Here is a 20,990-nt window from a genome sequence, read left to right as displayed (position 1 = left end):
TCTAATTACGCTTTTAACGCTCCGATATGTCTGCTGTGTTATAAATAATCGTGTGTCATTCATCTCTACTTTATCTTCTCTTTGCGTAACGCTTGCAACTTATATTTTAATCTGTTAAAAATGAAAACAGCTCGCTCTAGTGTATATACTTTTTCTTTCTACGTATGTCTTATCGACGTATACAAAATTGAGTTAGAAGTTTATTCAGTTGCGAAGCCGACAAAAGATTTGTAGGAGGAAAAAATTCAATGTGTCGTAAAATCATAGAGGGATCGATATAAGTAGAAAAATAATTTCTCGTACAATTCCAGACTCTATCAGATTGTCGATGGATTAACCTCGCAATTCATCTATATTTGTAAAAATACATTTTTTTCGATATTAAGATCGTGCTTATCGATAAAATTTTTACGTAACAATTTCTTAGCACCCGAGCGTCAATAGGTGAACCAGCGAAAGAGCAGCTTCCGATCATTGGTGGGAGAAGCCAAACAATGTATAGCTAAACGCCAATTTATCGGTAATTAGGTATAAATAATTGTATCACTAATATTGAAGCCTTGGGAAAAGTCAACAGTCGATAAAGTAGAAATCTACGTAGTAACCGAGTATTACAAATACGTAAAGTTCAGCGTAGGACTTAGCCAATATTTTTGGTCTCAAATCCAAAATACTTGCTTCTCGTTATAAGATAAAATTTTGTAAGTAAATATATATATATATTTTTTTTTTCAAAAATTCACAAGATACGATTTCGAAGAATCAGTATATTAAGATGTATTTTTAATAACAGAGGAGCATAACTGTCGTAAATAATTCTTTCGTCACGAAATTTTCCACTCCCTTCCCCGTTTCAACTTGAAAAAATTAAAAACACGTTACTTTATTGCACGCAGATAAAGTTAAAAATTTTGTTCAATAAAGTCAATTAAAAGTTAATTAATTTGCATACGCTGCAAAATTACAGCATATATTAGATCATAATGTGCGGAGTAATTAATTTATCAGCCCATAACAAAAGTATAAATAGTATCAGATGGTCTTAATCGATTGGTCGGTCAGAAACTTTAAGGTCCAGTTTCACAAGCAGGGTTCATTGTTTAAACGGGGTTTATCTTAAAAATTGCAGGTATCTGATTGGCTAATCGGTCAATTGAACTGAGTTCAAACAATAAACTGTTTATGGACTCGACCCTAAGAATCAATTATTGAATGTTTAAAAGAAAAATCTTAATGACTCTGATATTCCTATAGATATGTAAATTTTAATTAACTGAACAGCATTTTTTATAAATTTCATAATACAGCCATTGGGAACAGTTTTGATAACGCCCGACGTATCATCAACGTATCATTAATATACACTGTACTTTTCCTTTATGGGCGAGAGAGTGCATTAAATCCATTGAAATTGATACTATAAATAAATTAAGCCAATGCATGTAAATCCTCGTTAATTGAATTCCCAGACAAATGGACGCGCGAATGTCGTTCCCTGGATTTTAATGGGACACAATATCCAACCCTGGAATATCCCTAAAACATTGTAAAATCCTATAAAAAAAAAGTCCATTTAGTAAAAGACAAAAAATCGCGTATGACTTTTACATGCAGATTTAAAAAATTATTACTCGTTCATTCGCAAAACGTTACATCCACCCACGACCCACGGATGTCTTTAACACGGCATTAATTAGTACGTCACATGCAGGCAGCATCGTCAGCGCAGATGTCACATGTAATGACTTTATCGGTATGTGGCACACAAAAGCACACCAGGTGGCAGCAAGTGCATATTAAACTTTTCTAGTCATTTTTTTTCTCTTTCAAAAAAAAGGTATAACACGAGTTCAAAGACTCGACGGCATGATCGATAATTTATACGGATAAGCTTCTTAACCCTAACGATGCAGACTAACGTCTGCGAAACGTCGGCCATACGTTGAAACTAGACGCAGCATCCAACCGGAAGCCAGGGATTTAAATAATAAAATTCTGACCGCGAGAAGCCTCGACAAAAAAATGTGTACGAAGAAAATAAATAAATACAAATTTCCCTTTTTTTTTTTAAGAATAATCTTCAAGAATATCTAGATAATAATTAGGATTAAGACATACACGCTATGACGTCAAATGCAAATGCAGATATTATCATGGATGATAAGTGACAAGTGTTTTCATTGTGATCGTCGCTAAGAGGATCTTCCAGACTATCGAGGACTGTGCAGAAAACAAAAGAGACAAAGGTTAGAAACTTATAAATAAAGAATTGCGATCATTGTCATCGTCGAGTAGCAATAGGCATCGAGTATTAAACATGATAATTTATTAAGAACGATGGATTCTAGCATAAAACATACTTATCCTAATTAAATTAAATAAATATAAAAATCACGCAGCTCTTTCGACACATATGTTATTTGTAGCCAGTCAATGGCCTTGTTTAGAAGCGTTTGTTTATTTATTTTTCTTTATTTTTAATATTCCCTGTCACTAGGTGCATATATACTCCTGCCCTTTGACCTCTGATACTCTGAGTACGATCCATTAGCGTGTATAACTTTGGTTCAGAAAAATATAACCCTATCTCCGTGGCCCGACTTGAAATTGTCGCTGGCGCAACTCACTTTCTTCGCTTCTAACAAGAATGTCAGAAAATAAAATTCGTTAGTAGAAAATTTTTAAAGTTATTCAGTCTAAAGTTGAACCTTTCTTTCCTTCTACTTTTCACTTTTCTTACCACCCGGCATCTCTGAATATTTAAATTCTTTGTCCTTCTTTACATCCCAATATTACTCCTTAAGGCTAGTGCACATCCATGTGCCCCGATAAGACGAGGGATCGTGGAGCCAACGAAAAAAATTTTCTCCTAAAATAGATAACCAACGAATAACAAAATGCCCAATTTTCTTGATAATTACATAGATGCAACGTTTTTGTACGATAACCTCTTGTCTGTTATAAACTATATAATATACGTACAATATGTATTTATGCGCTCGACATTATATGCGCTTTTTTTTCTTTTACCTTCCCATTTTCTTTTTTTGAAATTTTCGCTCATCCCGCTCAACGACTTACACATATACGTAAAAGCTAAGGATTCTACGCTTTCTATGCCCTTTTACTCTATCAAAATAGGATTCGCGCTTAACCGCTTTCAATGATATTTCTTTTATGAAAATATACATATACAATATACTCCTATATAGATAATTACAAGTAAGTAGCGCTTTTACAAGGCAAAGAGCGTGCTACGGTAGAGTTAATTAGATTAAGGGAAAAGGAGAGAGGGGGGATAGGAGAGGGAAAGGGGAGACAGGGGGTCGCCAGCAACATAATTATGAGAGACCATCTTCTTATCGATATCGTGAATGAAATGATAGTTACTCCGACAATCGTTTCTCCCCTGGATAATTATTTTTTTATCTGAGGATGGCTCATACCTTTAAGTCGTATCACGTGAATCAACTTTCTTGAGCCACCATTCAAATTTTATAATACCACTACGTGATACGAGTGGATAATTCGAGATCATCTCCCTTGATTTTGAATGAGGCGCATCGTTTAAAAAGATTTGAATGATGAATTCTAACGCTACATTTATACTTGGAAAGAAAGTAATTATCGACTGTCTTCTATCTTTATTGCCAGTGCGTTAGCGAGTGACAATGCTCTCAGGGAATACTGTCCTTTTTTTAATTTTCCTAAAAGATAGAAAAACTGTCGATAATCGTTGCTCAGTATAAACGCAGCATAAGGATGATCGATCGCCCGGAGGAACAATAAAGATCTACGATCGTTTAACAAGGCACTGTTGGACTTACAACGGTTTTCCATTACTCTAGTTTTATATGGACGTGAATTGAAAAATAAAAGCTAGAGAACGACGTACAGTGAAAACTTTGATCACCCAGAACAGAGTCCGATATTCTTTTCTAATTTATACGTTAATACGCAATTCAAGATATAGAGCAGGACAGGCAATTTCTCTCTTAAGATTTCAAACTGCTATTAAAAGTCTCTTGCGCTTCGTTGGTTCTGTGTTCAAAGATCCTATAATGATTAGCTCTATATTTGCTTTAAAGAACAGCACCGGTTTTGGCTAATGCTTTTATGCATCTTAACTTCGCATGATATCGAGACAAATAATTTAATCAACCCCACTGTTCTATTCTGACGAAATTCAAACGCGTCTGTGTAACATCGAATATGAAGCCTCTCGAGTTAATACATGACACAGCCAATTGCAAAAAAAAAATAGTATAAAGAATATAATCTAGCGTATACGATGAATGAATATTACAGAACGATTGGATATCTTCTAGGAGGTAGCGAATTCGTTAGTGCTGTCTCAGAAATGTTTCTATCAAACGGATACCACGGAAGGCACCTGTTGCTCCATCACTTTGTACAATTAAATGATCCGGTCGATGCATTATCCCTTAAGTCTTATACTTATACGTATAATGACAAAATAGTCTAATCTCCGCGGTACAGAGTCAATGATTTTCGATGTTTGTTTCACACTGGAATCGAGTAGGTGTGTCGATTGTTTTGTGATTGATCTAACAATTTTTACACAAGTTAACAGTCTACTTCACGTCGTACAAACGGAACGCCTGTTACGTGACATTTCTTTGCGAGTGACAATGATGTCGATATTACCTGGTGTACCATTATGGTGTTCACCATACAACTACTCTAACTTAGAGGTGGTACTTGAAACCTCGCAAATGTATTCTGCTTTCTTGAAAATCATGACTGTGTTCTAAAAAGAGTCATCGCGTCTACGTCTAATTAATTAAATGTATTGATTAACCGTGGCATCGTCGTATTTCCGTATGGGCACGTAGGTCGGAATAAAATTGTTCAAAGAAGCCACAGCAGCTCTTTGACAAACAGCTAGCAAAGTACACCTAACATTCGGATAAAACAAGTATAAAAACGTACGAGTCGATGTCGCTTTATGTCCTTATCTTAAACGGCATCGAATCGAGCAGACTTCGATTTTAATAAATAAAATCCGCTATGTACAGGCTCGCCGCAAAGTTTAGTCAAGTTTGTCGGAGACCAATGGAAATCTGACTATTCTTAGCTGTCGGCCAAAATCGCAAACGACACTGTCCCGCAGGGCGAGCATTTGCTTCACGAAGATGCAACTGTCTTTGTGTCCCAACGTTACTTCTCGCACGGGATCACCCGTCCTGACATCCCACACCACCAGAGATCCCTGCAAATGGAGGAGAAGAACAAGCTCGGAGTAGATAATTTATAAAAACTTATTGATCTTTATAAAATGCTTCATTACCTGATTGCTAGTGATGAGTAGATGATGCGTCAGCATAACCAACTGTGGACTGTAGGCTGCTCTGTGTGCTGGAAGGGCGTGTAATAAATGACCTTGAAATCGTTCCCAGACACATAACCTCTCGTCGGCACCGATACTGATTACGTAGGAGGCCGAACAGGTTATGGCTGCCACCGCGCCGTCGTGCGCCTGGATACTATACATGCACATTCCTGTAACACAGCATTACCACCACAAGGAGAACGTAAATAAGTTATAATTGAACCATCAAGGACTGTATGGGAGTCTAGGCGATTGAATTTACCAGTAAGAAGGTCCCAGACGCATAGCAGTCCATCTTGAGATCCACTTCCAGAGGTCATGGGGCTGACCCTGTCAATGAACAGACAGGATATCGGGCCGCAATGCCCATGTAACGTGTACAAGGGAAGTTGATCCTCTAACCTGAACAGATAAATTCAATTAACCTGAAATGATTTAATTTTATACTTTTTTTTTAGAGAGTTTTATTACCTGTACACTTTAAGTGTGTGATCCTGACTTCCTGTCAGAACACGACCACCTTCGCTATCCAGGACAGTTATAGGTTGCTGATGAGCCCTGTGTGATGCTATTTTCATACAACGCAAGTCTTCCTCGGGTTGCATTATGTTGTTTACATCCATTGGTGATCCTGCACTGCCTGTCCTGACATGTGCTATAATAGGCAATTGAGTTCATGCATTGAGCTTACGTTAAATCTCTTTAAATATAAAAGAAATCAGCAATTACTACTGTCATTGTGATTGACTTACTTCGTCTGTATGACGTGAAGCCCCAATCAATCTGTTGACCTTCGCTGTAACTTTCCAGTTGTAGAAAGTCTACGGATCCGTTCAATTTAGCAGCTATTACTCTGTTGCCCACAAATTTCACTGCTGAGATTCCCAGTCCAGAACCGTCCTCGAATAAACACTAGAAAAAAAAAAAAGAATTCCCATTCTTACTCCATGTACGCTGAGGTTTGCTTCTTTATAAGGATAAAAATAGCAAACCTTAAATCGACCTGTAGTACCCTCCCAAAATTCTAAACTTCCATTGGCACAGCCCACAACAATTAGATTTTCCTGATAATCGATGCACCATATAGGCGATATATTTGGTGCTATTTGCATCGTTCTGTCTGTACTTAAAGACGTCATGCTGTCCATTAAATCGTTTTTATTTAATCTACCAGGACAGGAAACAAGCTGCTCAGCGCTTTCACACTTATCCAATTCCTCGGTTCTATGTTCATTAAACAGCTGTTTGAATCGTTCACCAAATTCAAAACCTTGCTCGTAATTTGCCTGAGTGGGCGAATACTTCATCGTCGAGAACTTTGTATTGATGACTGGTTTTAAATCAGGGAATTCAAAATTCTGATCCAAACTCCGTCGAACCAACTTTTGCTTGTCCGATGGGAATTCATTTATTTGATAATCGTAATCCAAAGAATTTTCCATAGAGTGCCTCTTATTCATACCGCTAGTGTCGCCCCTGCAGTGTGGATATGAAGTGGGTGACACTTTCCTTGCATGAACATTAGATGAGGCTGAATAAAATCCAAGTGACGTGGCGGCTTCCATTTCTCCTCTGGAAGGTGGAGAGCCACTTTCATAATCAGACATAAGTTCATCAGGATCAGGAACTGGACGCATAAGATCCTTTCTTGGACTGCTGAAGAAGTGTTTTCTGTCAATGTGAGCCAATTGTTCTCCAGATGTTGAATCCCAAACTCGGATGTGACCAGCCAGGCAGGTACTAGCTATTGTATTCCCATCAGTAGCGATGCACTCGACCTCTTGAGTATGACCCTCCAAAACCAATGGCACCGCCTCCATCACTAACTGCGTCACCGAATCCTGAGACTTCTCCTGCTGATACCAACTGGCACGCCATTCCGCGTAATTTCTTGAACAAATGCAACGGTACAGGACGACCATAGTGTACGCGACTACTATCACGCTGACTAGACACAGTAAAGCAGCAAAGAATATCTCCATGGGACTGGATGGTACAAAAGGCGCATCCGTGTTGAAACCTCGACCTTCAGATCTTGTTGGCATCTCCATGTCTAAAATACGAGTGGAATATAGCAGTGTTGCCGATAGGCAATGCTTAATTGGTTATGGAAAACTAATGATTCAAGAAATTAAGAATGGGTTAGATTTTTCTAGAATGAATTAGAGTTTATAAAGTTACATTACTGTATACCTAGCAACTTCCGTTTACGTTATCGCTCGCTCACCTGAAAAATCCAATGGGTCAAGGGCGGCAGTCGCAAAACTCTGCCATTGAAATTCCTGCACGTCATTTGGATTGCTGATTTGCCTGACCAGCTGAGGACTGACTGCGTGCGATAATTTTATCGTTGGAAGTATCGTTATTTGTTCATCGGCCAATGAAATATTGTACATTGACAATATGGATGACCAATGATACAGGGATAAGCGGTTCCATGGCGGGAAGTCAACGGGTCTCAATTTATTTAATTCCTCTGTAATATTATTCGAGAATGGATCCTTAAACAAAAAGAGAACGTAGTTAATACATGTCAAAGTTCAAGCTTCTTCTTGGAACGTTAAGGAAGTATCAATATAAATAAACTAAGGCGAACTATCAAATAGTAATAATAAGGAACTATAATATTTAAATTATTCGCATGATTACCTGCTCTTTCAAATGATTTGGTAAAACAGTTGAGGTCGACGTAAGGACAGGCTTCAATGTATTTAACTCAATATAATTGTTTACTGTCTGCGGCCTGTCTATGGTGTATCCATCGATGTCTGAATCTGTTTTGAGCGTATCACTAAGGTGAATGACGTGTTCGATAATTCCGGAATTATAAATGATCACGCTGATCCAGACGACCATCCAGACCATGAAGGCTCTTTGGAAGATTCTCGTTCTCGCCCAAAAGTGCACAAGCCTCAATCGTTTTGGAATCTTCGTCAAGGTGGGAGTATTTTGCGTGTTAGGAGCAATTACGTTGGTAGGACCAGTCGATATTCCGTTTAATCTTGGATGGGACTTGGATCGAAAAATATTAGGCTTTTTATTTGAAATCGTCGTGGTGAATTGTTGCTTGCGTGATCCGGGAATATTCGACGCGTGAAGTTTGGAGTTTTCACTTGACAATTCCATCCTTCTGATGTCAATCGCTAGGATGGTCGAAAAGAAGACCATTTGAAGAAAAAAGTCATTCAGGAGTCCAACGATAGCAAAGATGCAAAACTCCTGGATTGCAGGTACAAAGGTAAAAAGGCCAATCGTCAATATCGTGACTTCGGTTAATAAATTCTTTGTGATCGACCATCCTTCTTTGGATAATCCTTGCGCTACGCGAATTTTAACATCCAAGTGGGCTGGAGTGCTCACGACGCTCTTGGTGAGCACTAAGACATTCTCAAGCCCGACGATGACCACCAGGTACGGAAAAACGTCCTTTCCGCTCAGACTGAGCGTCAGTCCGAAAAAAAAGCAGAGACCTACGCTCATGGAAAGTGACGCAACTACTGTAACGCTTGCACTGAATGCCATTCCAATTTTTGATTTCACAAGCTCTATTTTGCGAACCGAAAAGTATACATAAAAAAAGAGAGCGAAGAACGTCATGGTCAAAGGAAACAAGTCGCTATAATTAAATTCCCCAGGATAAAAGACATGCAGAGTTTCGTCGGTGGGTATCACGTAGGAAGAATTTTTTTCTTCCAATTGATGGAGCGGATAATACGTCGTCAGTCGATTTCTTAGTCCTTTGACAAATCTGTAAGAGAATTTATTATATAACTCAAAGCTTGAAGGCGAGGACTAGGGTTTGTTTGCTATCCAAGTTGCTCTCTGATGGAGTTGAAAAAGTATAGAAGAAACCACTTCAGCAAGTCCCCGTTATCTTTTAGTCTTTGAGGAGCGGATAATGCATTTTTAAGAATTTTTATTTATTTGACTTACCGAGGGTCGTACTCTTTTAAAAAAATTGTCACGGCGTATTGCAAAATTCGTTGCCTCACGCGGACTGGATATCTCTTCACCCCCGTTTCTTTCAGATTCATGCCGAACATCATTTCTGCCAAACTTATCTTGCCTCGTTGAAGATTCTATGCAAAAGTGAAAGAATTTAATAGACGCCCTATTATCAATACAATTATTTTTCAAAGATTCAACAGTCTAGTCGGCATTATTGATCGTTGATATTAAAAAAAAAGTCTAGAGTTGCATATACCTGATAAGAGAAGACAGTGCCAATAAGATTGGTATCCTGATTAAACATCTCAATACTTTGCTGCCAGAGATTAGCCGGTGACAATACCAAACAATTATATTCTGGTAAGACATCTGACTTTTTTGCATTTCTTCTCTTGACAGCCTCTATATGCAGGCAAACTTGTCCAAGAGTTTTTAGCCTAGTAAACGACATGAGATAGTGATGGTACTTTGGTGTCTTTTATACTTCCATTTTTTTAGCTCTCTCACAAGTCCAAAAAACACTTACGTCTCAGGATCCTGATAGTTCCGTATTATTTCAAGGAGATTGAAAATTTCAAAAAGTGGTCCTCTAAAGGCGTCGGACAGTGCAAGATCCTCTGACCAGGGTACGACCCCAACTCGCAGGACTACTTGTTGAACGTAAAGTGCAGAACTCTCTGAGGCATTCACTGGGACTATGGTATGATTGATCACGGTCCGAGGTACGTTTCCCGGCATGGGAAGATTTACCAATGGATAGCTGTAAACATCATTTCCATAGTTTTCTCTTGAGACGTGACACACTTTGAAGAACCGGCTAGGTTATATTAATGATACAGGAAATAAACACTGTTTACGTGATAAGTGTATTTAAGAATTTTATAATGATAGTATAACTATGATAATTTATTGATCATTACTGACCAACATAGTAGAACTACGGAGATCGCCAATGATATAACGGCAACAGGGTGAGAGGAACAAAATAGGCCATGGGCATAGTAGAGCCCTGCCACCCTATCTGGCAGGCTGCGAGACATCGCACTCTATGATCCTCTTGGTAACATTTCTTGCAGTAGTAAATGTTTTCCAACCCTCCGTGAGGATCTGTTTGATTTCACAAAGAAAGTTTCAATTAAATAATTATTTAATTTGCTTAAGACAATATTATGATCTATTACGAGGAGTCAATAGGTGAAAGGATTTTAATGTTACTTCGTGATCGAAACTTTAAAAGCCGTACAAATTTCCCTGTGAAGACAAACTCGGATACTAATATTGAAATAAGTTTAATCTTTGTTACGTAGTCAGAACCGATTTATTATGTAAGTAATTTGATATAAAATAGTCCCTCGAGTATCACTTCTCATCAATTTAAACTTCATTTTATCAAAACAGATCTGATGCTATGATATAAAAAAAATTCCTATGCTTAGAGATTAATCATAAATCTGATCATCGTATATGGTATCAATTATTAATTGCTGATGTTTTGAAGAATCCTAGAATGCTTTAAATTGATTAACATAGAAAACTAATATTTGAATCATGTCAGTGAAGTCAAGATAAGTCATTTAATATAATTGATGTGATTATAAATCTGTAAATGTCTATGATAAAAACATACATGGAAAGAGCAGTACCAGAAGCAATAAGTAATGCTCAAGGAAAAAACATAAAAAATAGATCACAAGTTCTGCATGTTTTGCTTTTGTTATCAATGATGTTACGCAATCTATATAATCACATTATTATGCCCATATTTCTACTAAGCTATAAGTATACCTATTATATATTAATGGGTTGAAATAATGCAGTGACGAGTTCATCCATGTTTGCACGAATGAGCATTCAAATTAATCATATAAGCTAACTGTATGAACTAGTATATATTGACATATGAAGTCTGAAACATTAAGTAAATCATAAAAGTCATAAGTTGATCATTATATTTTAGGATGACAGTCTTATTCAAAGATTGAAGCAAGTGCATAAATGCCAAAAAGGAAAAATTCATGTGAAATACAGTGGTCTTGATGAAGTAAATTATTCAATTATTCGAACAATACGTCAGTCAGAGAATACAGAGAGTGACTTACCGTGAAGTCAAATTAAGGATGTCGATCAAAAATTTTCGATGTCGCAATATATTTTGCAAAATTCCACCTAAGATTAGAGATGGGAGCAGTTACAAAAATAACTCACGACACGCAAAAACGAGCACTAGCCTACGCGCGAATTTGAGGTTATGTTGGCATTCACGAATGGCACGTATAGAATTAAGAGACTTGAAACGTCTTTACCGTAAACTGCGACGATTTCACACGTGTATCAAATGTCACGACAAACTACATAAAAGATTGTTAAAAACTGCCCACAGGTTGGTCGCAAATCACGTCACAGAAACTCAGCGCGAATTGCGTGTTACGAACACCGAGTGCACTGCCCGGTTCGATTTAACCGCAAAGGAGAAGGTAAAGGAGCACTAATTTATTTTTAAACACACTGACGAGCCTCCACGATCGACCAATCGCAGGTGTAGAGTCTGCACTTGTGACAGACGCACACGTGGTGAAAAGTAAAAATTACCTTACCGCGTGACACTCGCCGACAACATGCCGGTGAAGCTTCGTCGGGAAACGACGACGTGCGGCAATCCGAACACTGTTTTATCAAACTCCGTTCACTAGGAGGCGAAAAAAGGTTCCTTTCTATGTAAGGTAGTTCGACGCACATGAGCCACTCGCCACTATCACTGTCGTTACTTTTCTCACTTTAACTTTTTTACACATGACGATGATCACCGATTACACGTAGAAGAAGATTTGATTCTGTAATTGGCTGAGAGCATTTTTTTCTCCCTAGCCTTTGCCACTGAGATAAGCTTCTTATCGACGGAACACTCCCGAAAGCACAGCAGTCACGAAGAAAACAGCAACATCCTCGACACATTCGTCTTTCCGTGAAAGGTCGGTTGGCGGGGGTAGCCCGTATTACGAAAAATGTAGAACTTGCGTAGGAAAGCAGCGCTTCTCTTGCTACGAAGATAAGAGGAATTGTAGACTATATAGATTACGACCGTGGCCTTGTTACACGACGTCTTATGTCACCCAAGTAAGACTGGCGATGTCTACTGGAGTGCCGACTCTAATTCAACGTAATGTAAGTGTTCCACTCGAAGCCAACAGCACCGACAACTTGACTGTTTGACTGTTTGCTTGGCGAAGTCGCGCACGCTGCTACTTCATTGGTACATGTGATCTTTGGTTTCACGCTACGTAATAGTCATCTGAAAGCAACCTCAGCTCCAGGGCCGGCGGTAAATATGGAACGCAAAGAAAAGTGGCTGTACCAGCATGCGGTAACTCAGCCCTGAGACGAGGCGGATCATGACAAACTAGAAGGTGGGACAGAGACAGTACGAAAAGTGAACGAGCAGGAGAAGGTAGAGAAGAGGAGCAATGCCCTAAGCCTTTAGATTCACTTAGAGCGTCGTCGTCGTAGTCGCTATATCGAGATGGAGACTGATTACTCTGCTGGAGGAGCTCAACGAGGAGGAATATTCTTGTGAAAGCGAAGTCTAAGGGTGTCTCAGATTTACTTCTGCTTGGACTGCTAGCATCAACTTTCAACTATTTTCCACCCTATCTCTTTTCTTCTCATTGAGTTTTCTTAGCGAGGACTCAACCTTGTCCTCTTCCTCGACGATGTCGTCGAGCATCGACCTCACACTTTTTCCCGCATTATATATACCTAATACAAAGGTATGCTATTGGTGAATTGGTCAGATAATTTAAATATACGCACGAGTCACGGGTGTTGGGGCGGCAGAATATTTGGCGCATGCAGTACTACTAAACTTGACTTGCTTCCCGACGGGCCGGCGCCTCGTTTCTTTATGATAACAAGGTAACTGTCTATAACACGGTACCGTCTGTGAGCATTTGTTCCTCGCTGGAATAGTCTCATTAAATATTTCCGAAAGACCGAACGGAAGTAGTGGAATATTATTGTTTACAAAGTAACATTACAAAGTTTGTTAATGCATATCAGACCTTACAAAAACAAGTTTTCATGCGGTCTCGAGCGTCAGAACGTTCTGGGCGAAACCTTTCCATAGCCTATTATCTCGCCGATTGACGTATCTAATTGCATCAATTGCGTAACAAATGGAAATTAGGCGGTCAGTCAAATGGTCAATGTCAACCAGGGATCAAGTGCCCGTATGCGTATTACCTGCATTCAAAAGAAAAAAAAAAACGATGGCCGTCTTGTTATTTATCCTTTTCTCAAAACTATTCAGTTTCACATTTCTCAGGAACTTGCCAGAAGTACTTATAAAACGTGCGAAAGTGTCGTGCGTCATAGCCCCTATTTTTTACTGCCGTAAATATGTACGTCCAGTCAACGAATAATGATTATCAATAACGAATTAAACACAAGGCGTAGAATAATATATGTATGTATACATATAGCTAACAGTGCACATATAGTACATAATAATATTAATTTATGACTCTTCCTTTCTTTGCATGTAACTCATGCGCATGTACATACATATAAAGCAAGAGTCTTATCCTCATTCAGTTAAAGACTTTATTTAAAGTTAATTCTTATGTAAACCTTGACCAGCTTTCAGTACGTTGGCAGTGATAGTTAAACTGCTTATTTTATAAAAACTTGTAAATGCGTTTCAAAAGCTATGACGTGTATGAGATACGTAAACAGAAGAAGAGGGAGACGGCGATAAAACGGAGTGAGACGGAACGAAAGGAAAGATTAATAGAAACAGAGAAAAAAGATGCAGAAAGAAACTTAAAGAAAATATCAAAGCAGATTCAGTCCGACGTCTCTTTCGTGATTACGATTACTCATTCCATTCGTGGATTTCGAAGGCGAGGCATTCACTGTTAAAGTGGTTGCTGAACCAACCGCAAGATAGCGCCGTTTCTTGTTAGTAAATTTATAGAAGGGCACAATAACCTACAGCTTTGTTCTACGAATATCGTTAATTTCTTCAAGCCTATCTATAAGCTTGTTTATGAGTTTAATGTGTTTTTTTTTGTAGATTGAAAACTATGACGTCTCTAGCAAGACATTCGTATCGCTGCATAAAACGTTAAAAAGTATGCATATGCATGACTTTACACTAAATATATTTTATTTTTCCATCTTACCAGATAGTTACGTTACTTTATGGAAAACACGTCATTTGGTTATACTTGCGTTGCATTCTAACCGTCAAAAAATCACACCGAACTTCTGGACCGACATAGCTCTGCGTTTTGTAATAGTGCGTCGCGGTTCGCGAATCGTGAAACAATGTTTGGTAAATGAATCTTACAAATCAGAGCATAGGAAAATCCAAACTTGATTACGATTTATCAACGAGTAATCCTACGAATTGATTGTGAGACTGATGCCTATGAGCTATGACATGTATTGTCCGATGACTTTGAGAAAGATCGATACCCCAAATGGCGTAACTATCGAAGACGCATTGAGCTAAAAAATCCAGCCGTGTATGCTGATCGCCATTATTTTCAGTACATCGTTTATGACAGGTCATTAACCGTATAGTGACACCATCTGTATATTTACTACGCAAAGATATAAATAGTACGGACAAGAAATAGTCTAACGATACACAAAATGCTGTAACGAAGACTGGAAATCCTAGTTTAAATTACACGCATGAAACTGACTTAAAAATACAGTGCGTCAAAAGAGACATTATGCAATCGTTTCCTCGAATCGTTCACTCATCGAGGTATCCAAATTTTTATCTCCCACTAAATATGATTTATTGAAGTCTACAGGCTGCTATACGTAATAATATTCATTCACGCAGGATCACGCTTGAATGCATTGCTGATTATCGTTATGCCTCCCTCTCCTAATACTTGAAACACGTTTGCCATATTTTTCCAAGTCTCTCAATAACTACCCATGCATTTTCACTTACCTGCATTCCTGAAATTCTTAACGAAAATGTCAGCGACATATCCCGTTATACGAAGCGTACTCTGGATCCGACAAAGATTGGATTGGAAAAAGTTCTCGGAGGTCAAAACGTCAAAGACTCCTGGTGAACGGTGCTTCTAATAAAGCCAAACGATAAATATTAACGACTCTCATATACGTATGTCCCACCAGTTGTCGCTAGTGTCGTCTGCTGCATACTAATTTTACACGAGAAAGACACGTCGTACCTATGAGGATATTTGTGCGGTGATTGTCTCTTGGTTAAATAGCTGAGATTTAGTGCCGAGTAGTTGCTCTGGGAAGCTGGATGTCTACGTCGCGGAAGAGTGCGTTTGTCACATAGCCGAGATATATAGATATTGTCGGTAGGGTGTAGCAAAATTCGTTGAGAAAGCTACAGACGGAAAATACGAAGATGTGTAAACATGTTTACAGTCGTCGGCCGCAACCAAGAAGACACAGTAGTTCGAAACTGTTTGGAAGTTCCTCTTCCTGCTCGCCAGCGAATCTAATTAAAATACCGCGGTAAGTTTGAGAAAATGTTTGGGGTTACGCCGACGGCGGCGCCACTGTCGCGCTCCTTCGGTAGGTACGTTAGATGCGTCCATAAATCCAGTCTTGACACGCTCTGCTGTCACTGGTTATCATTTCGGTCTGTGCGGAGGGAGTGTAAGGGGCAGAGGACGCTTCGTTTCGTTTTTTTGGATTCTCTTTGATAACTTCAAGACTGTTCGAGTTCTTTAATCATTTCCAATCTAAGGTGTCGAGGACGAGGGCGTTTTCGAACGAGGGGAAAGTTGAAATTACTTTTACGCCAGTTACAAATGTCTGGCGATAACACCTAATTCCATGGTGCTCTTGCGTCATCTTGAGACATGATTGCAGAAATGTCATTTTCGTTACGTATACTGAAACGATTCACGTTATCCCTGTGCTGTGTCTGTGTAGGAGTGTATAACTATAAATTCGAATTTCCGGAGTTTGCAGCAGAAACTTTTGATACGATCCCGATCCCCTGCTAGTCAGCCGGCAGGCAGTCTCCCTAGCCAGCCAGAGATCGAGTGGATTTTCTCACTTGGCTATCGGCTACACGCCGTGAATACACTATAGAAAAGAGCGCCCGGCTTACACTGTGCTTGGGATGGCAATTTATCTTGCTGGCTTTCCGGGGGCGCGTTTAAGTTCCTTAGATAAATGGCGGCTCCCAGTTTCGCTAGGTTCCAGAAGAGGCCTTCGGCTTGACCAAACAAAAAAAAAAGATTCCAAGTCGCTTAAACGGGGAACGATCGTGAATTTCCTCGCTGAGTTTTCTCCCTGAACCTTCGTCACCTTCTTTCTTTATCGTCAACCAATACGTTTTACCGACACTCCAAGATACGTCAACCGCCTATCTGATATACTGTGTATCCTTATCGATTTAGACTCGAGGTAAGAATTGAACCTGATAAAAGTAATGAATATGAAATCGATGGAATTTGTTAATGAAATTTTTTTTATTAAATTCTCTTTTTTCCCTTCACTTCGCGTCGTTCAATGGGTATACCGATCGTATCTGTCTGGAAGAGAATTTTTATCATGGGAAAAGTGAATTTAACTCGCTTAAACGAATGATCCAATTTACTTGGACTCGTTCAGCTCTGAAACTCGATTCGATGCGCTGCGCTGCAGTGTAAATTGAAAATTTCGTTCCTTCCTCCTTCCTTCCTCTTCGCGCGACTAAATAATCTCGCGCAATGTGTCTTAGCTCTTCAGAGACACGAGAAGCAAGAAAAAGGAGAAAATGAAGGACAGGAGAAATGTAAGCAACACCTTTACGAACCCGACTCTGAATCTCTGCTTTATTGTTTTTCTTGGAAAATGAAATATCTACCTTCCGTCTCACTTTTGTATTTCGCAACTTTATTATATCGGCAAACGGCTAAGCCATTTCCTGAACTCTCGACTATCTCGACTGTCCAAATCCTTCGGCAGCTTTCGCTAGACGGACGATTGGGTTCGAGTTTAAAATTAAAATCCATCATCGATGATCGACCGATCGATGGATTTTTTTTTCTTTTTCCTCTCTTCATCCTTTCCATCCCGCTTCTCTTCTACTTGACTTCTATTACTGTGGCCGTCTATTGATTACTGAATATGAAAATTGGCCTGGAAGGACAGAGAACCTCGAAGGAGAGAGAGAAAATCAGGATTGAAAGTAGAGAAACTTCTAGAAGTTTCCCTATGCGTAAGGCATTACCCAGAGGGAATCTCATCCGTACACACTGTTATGGCGCAATAGACAACTCGTCATAGACTTCGAAACTCGACACCCGATATTCTACTACACTGGCTTCGCCCGTGGATTTCATAATTGATCGAACAATGTTTCACTATACAATGTACGCTCCTACTAGAATTATCTTAATTACACTGTACGTTAATACTAAAAAGAAAAATTTATCACAGAATATAATTAGTCTACTTATGAACGCGACCTAAGAATTTAGCAATAGTTTACATAAGAAAGATACCGTTAAAAGAAAGTTATATGAACAAGGCATAAGAAAAGGAAGCAGAAAGACCGTCAAGTAGAAAAGTGCGCCTCGTAGAATACGTAGAATAATTTGTCCGTCGCGACGCCGACGTCGTCGTGGCCAACGAGAAGTCTGTGATTTATAATCCGTCGGGAGGTATTTCCATATAAATTAGTACGCCACTTGTCTCCAAACGAAATTAAAAAAAAAAAAAAAAAACTTAAGACGGACGATGCAAGTCTGGCTATACAGCCTGAACAAAAATGACGTCACATTAAAAATTTCCTAAGAACGAGTGCACATCCAAGCTGATACCAAGGTAATTCTTTTGTAATTGCTAAAATCAAGTAACAATCCATGCTTTGCACTGGTATAGATATTACGGTGTGCACGTGCCTTAACGAAGCGTGATCATCCCTCATGAAATTCTTCGGTTCGGCGCAACTTCGTTTCGATAAGTTCGGCGCTGCTTTACTACCTGGATTTACCTACCTTCGTTCCAAGTTTTAATTGCAACTCGTTCAATTTCCTTTCCATTAACAAAGGCTCCCCGTGGCACAAGCACTTCAGGTCCCCGCAGTGCTTTCGGTGCTCTCGGTACTCTTTGTATATGATTGATAAGCCTTTGTCCCACGGATGCTGGGGACAAAACGAGAAGGAACGGACTGAGGGATTTTGGTCTGGAAGCCTGAAATTACCGGAGCCAATCCGTGAACGGTTTGGTCGTGGCCAAGGATCCTGTGGTCTTTTAATTTTTTTGTCGTCACGAGATAGCAAAAACCACAGGACTGCGTCTGGCTTTGAATTCTGGAAGGGTCAGTTAATTAACGGGGTTTCGTCTGATTGTCCCTGACTACTCGAATGATAAGTGATAACGGTACCCACGTCTTTTATTAAGGCTCGTATAATAATTGAATACGAATATTTCTACCTTGACCGTAGTATATTTTTGATATGGAGATTTTACGTGATTCACTGGAATTACCAATTTTCCCTGTGTCAATGAAAATACATTAATTTTCTTGTTATCGTCTGACCAGGGCATTCAATTTCGTTTTCATTTACTGTTTATACAATTTTATTAGGTTCTCCTGTTATTCTATGCTTTTTGAACTCGAATCGGCTTAAATCAATAGGTACAGTGATGAATTATTTGATGATATATATTGTCTGATCAGGTTAGGTTCGATACTCGTTATTTCGATAAAAATGGAATCGAGGTGATTTTTAACGTTAATGTTCATATATTTTAGGTCGAATAAAATATTGTTTACTATGTTTATTTAATAAATATAATGTTACATCGTAACGTAAGGAATATCGTATAATTATCATTAATCATTCATTCTTCGTCATCTGCGCCAAAACGAGTTAGGATAAAATTTATAGAATTTGCAAATCGTTTTGTCGCAGCATATATATATACTTTACTTTATATATATAATATATATATATATATAATTCTTCTCTAGAGACAGCACAAACATGTAGTATGTTACAGTATCGTTACACGCATATTTATATCGTCGTAGGAGTTCCTCTCGTGAGTTGAACAATAATTATAAAAATTTTTTTCTAATAATTTAAAAAACAATTTCAAAAATAATGTAAAAATTGAGCTTGCCATCTAGCATTCTCGGCTCGTCAGCGGAACGTCATTCGGGTATCGATCGTTCGGCAAAAATTTTGAGCAAACTCAAGAGTCACCATTCGGTAATACTGATTGACTTAAAAAATACGACGAAAAGAAAAAAAGGAGAAGAAAATGACAAAATGACAATTCTATTTACAATCAGTCGTAAAGCTCGCGTGTCACGAAAGATTTCGCATTATCCGATGATCGGCCATTTTCTTTCAAAGGATCATAAAAGATTTTCTTTAGTTTACGTTAAACCGGAAGTTCGAGTTATTATTGTTCAAGGACTCATATCCTTTTCGTTATTACTCATTGACATTGCGAACATCTTTTTATAATCCTACGATTGCTATTCACTTCCGGTTTTTGCATAAATCTAATTTGAAAACAAAAATTTTTTTACTTACTACACACATATACTATATATATACCTCTTTTCGATCCGACACGCGACTTTGGTCCAGATTCATATGTACTGGCAACGCGATATTAAAAACTCCTTTTTTAAAGCTATCGGATTGGTTATTAACCTCAATTACATTAATTAATTATTTACAAAAATCCATATTGAATATCGCCGATAAATTTCGTCTAATCTCGTCTGGAGAGTCTAAAGAATAAATATCAGAGTCTTCGCTTTCTCGGAATATGTCAAATTCAATATTTATCCCAACCATCCTGGAAGAACGTTCTGTGAAACAACGAAGGTTAAACGAGAATCGGACGAACGCGAAGTTCGCTCGATCGTAATTCACCGCGCATCGTTCTGCGCATCTTGCATTATTTTTCATTTTACTTACACGCGTCGCCATTGTCTCACGGTTACCGAGGACATTGGGCGCATAATTCTTTTGCGTCTTTCTTCTCTATTTTCAGTATCCCTTTCGTACTCGAGAAAGTCTCAGTCGCGAACGAGAACACTCTCGGTCGTTTGTTCCGCGCAATGGCGCAGACATTACGAAAATAGGTAAGATTTATAATCATTATTTCGATATCGGCCTATTACAAATACAATATACTTAGCAAGTCGAGGCTGATATGTACAACATTACGCTTCGTTCGAAATCATTTATGTTACTTGTCCTAGGAGTCATTTTTCTGTGTGTGTGTATATATATATATATAGTATTTATATAAAGAGCAATAGGTGTAATAGGTGTACAGTTTTGTATCTATAGGACGCAATGACGTTAATCTTCTTTGAATAATTATTGTACAAAAGAGACGAACGTTTGTATATGTATAAAAAGTGATGGGAGAAAGCATCGGAGAGAGAGAGAGAGAAAGAGAGAAAAAAATCAAGTGGTACCGAGTGACAGCCGTGTAATTTTGTCCTGGCAATTTCGTTCAGCCATTTGCCATTTGCCGAATAACAAAAATGGCCGCCTGTATTCGTTTATTCCTTTTACCGGCACGACTGATTAGTAATATTTAACGATCCTGGTTGCCATGCAAACACGTGAAGGTACTGGGGTAAGTTACCCTTTATCTTTTTTTTTTTCATTATGAAAACGTTACCCTTTTTCAAGCCTCTTTCTGTTTTTTACTGCTCTTT

The 20,990-nt window shown here is 38.6% G+C and overlaps 2 protein-coding genes across 10 annotated transcripts in view; one reads left to right on the top strand and one right to left on the bottom strand.

The window, feature by feature from the left end:
• Nucleotides 1-2,309: 2,309 nt before the first annotated feature.
• On the bottom strand, nucleotides 2,310-15,395 carry LOC107270005 (sterol regulatory element-binding protein cleavage-activating protein). 6 transcript variants are annotated; one of them, XM_025087484.1, is made up of 13 exons: nucleotides 15,267-15,395; nucleotides 10,226-10,408; nucleotides 9,828-10,118; nucleotides 9,558-9,738; nucleotides 9,287-9,432; nucleotides 8,003-9,101; nucleotides 7,581-7,854; nucleotides 6,346-7,406; nucleotides 6,106-6,265; nucleotides 5,825-6,008; nucleotides 5,616-5,755; nucleotides 5,312-5,523; nucleotides 2,310-5,233 (listed from the first exon to the last, which is right to left on the bottom strand). In XM_025087484.1, the coding sequence occupies exons 2-13, from the start codon at nucleotides 10,339-10,341 to the stop codon at nucleotides 5,054-5,056; spliced, it is 4,044 nt and encodes a 1,347-aa protein (XP_024943252.1). In that variant the 5' UTR covers nucleotides 10,342-10,408; nucleotides 15,267-15,395; the 3' UTR covers nucleotides 2,310-5,053. The 6 variants fall into 6 exon arrangements, with proteins under 6 accessions (XP_024943252.1, XP_024943251.1, XP_015600062.1 ...); XM_025087483.1 differs by lacking the exon at nucleotides 15,267-15,395 and adding an exon at nucleotides 11,896-13,435; XM_015744576.2 differs by lacking the exon at nucleotides 15,267-15,395 and adding an exon at nucleotides 11,401-13,311 and having other exon boundaries at nucleotides 9,828-10,061.
• A 144-nt stretch (nucleotides 15,396-15,539) lies between these two features.
• The window catches only part of LOC107270016, a 120,567-nt gene continuing 115,116 nt past the window's right edge, over nucleotides 15,540-20,990 (top strand). For all 4 annotated transcript variants that reach the window (XR_003060404.1, XM_015744616.2, XM_025087506.1 and 1 more), the window contains exon 1: nucleotides 15,540-15,811. Coding sequence is in view for 3 of the 4 variants with exons in the window: in XM_015744616.2 (XP_015600102.1) it covers nucleotides 15,702-15,811 (110 nt within the window). In the remaining variant the exon portion in view is untranslated. The remainder of the gene's footprint in view (nucleotides 15,812-20,990) is intronic.

Source organism: Cephus cinctus, unplaced genomic scaffold (genome assembly GCF_000341935.2).
Source record: "Cephus cinctus unplaced genomic scaffold, Ccin1 Ccin1_scaffold0696, whole genome shotgun sequence".
NCBI classification, from domain to species: domain Eukaryota; kingdom Metazoa; phylum Arthropoda; class Insecta; order Hymenoptera; family Cephidae; genus Cephus; species Cephus cinctus.
The sequence above is the reverse complement of the archived record's forward strand: the minus strand, read 5'-3'. Positions and strand labels throughout refer to the sequence as shown.

What these genes read in the sequence shown, in the direction of transcription:
- LOC107270005 (XM_025087484.1), bottom strand. Translation starts at nt 10,341, where the DNA reads ATGTCTCGCAGCCTGCCAGATAGGGTGGCAGGGCTCTACTATGCCCAT. An exon ending in CTTCACGTCATACAGACGAA is followed by an intron (nt 6,009 to 6,105) that starts GTAAGTCAATCA and finishes TGCCTATTATAG; the next exon opens with CACATGTCAGGACAGGCAGT. An exon ending in CACACACTTAAAGTGTACAG is followed by an intron (nt 5,756 to 5,824) that starts GTAATAAAACTC and finishes TTATCTGTTCAG; the next exon opens with GTTAGAGGATCAACTTCCCT.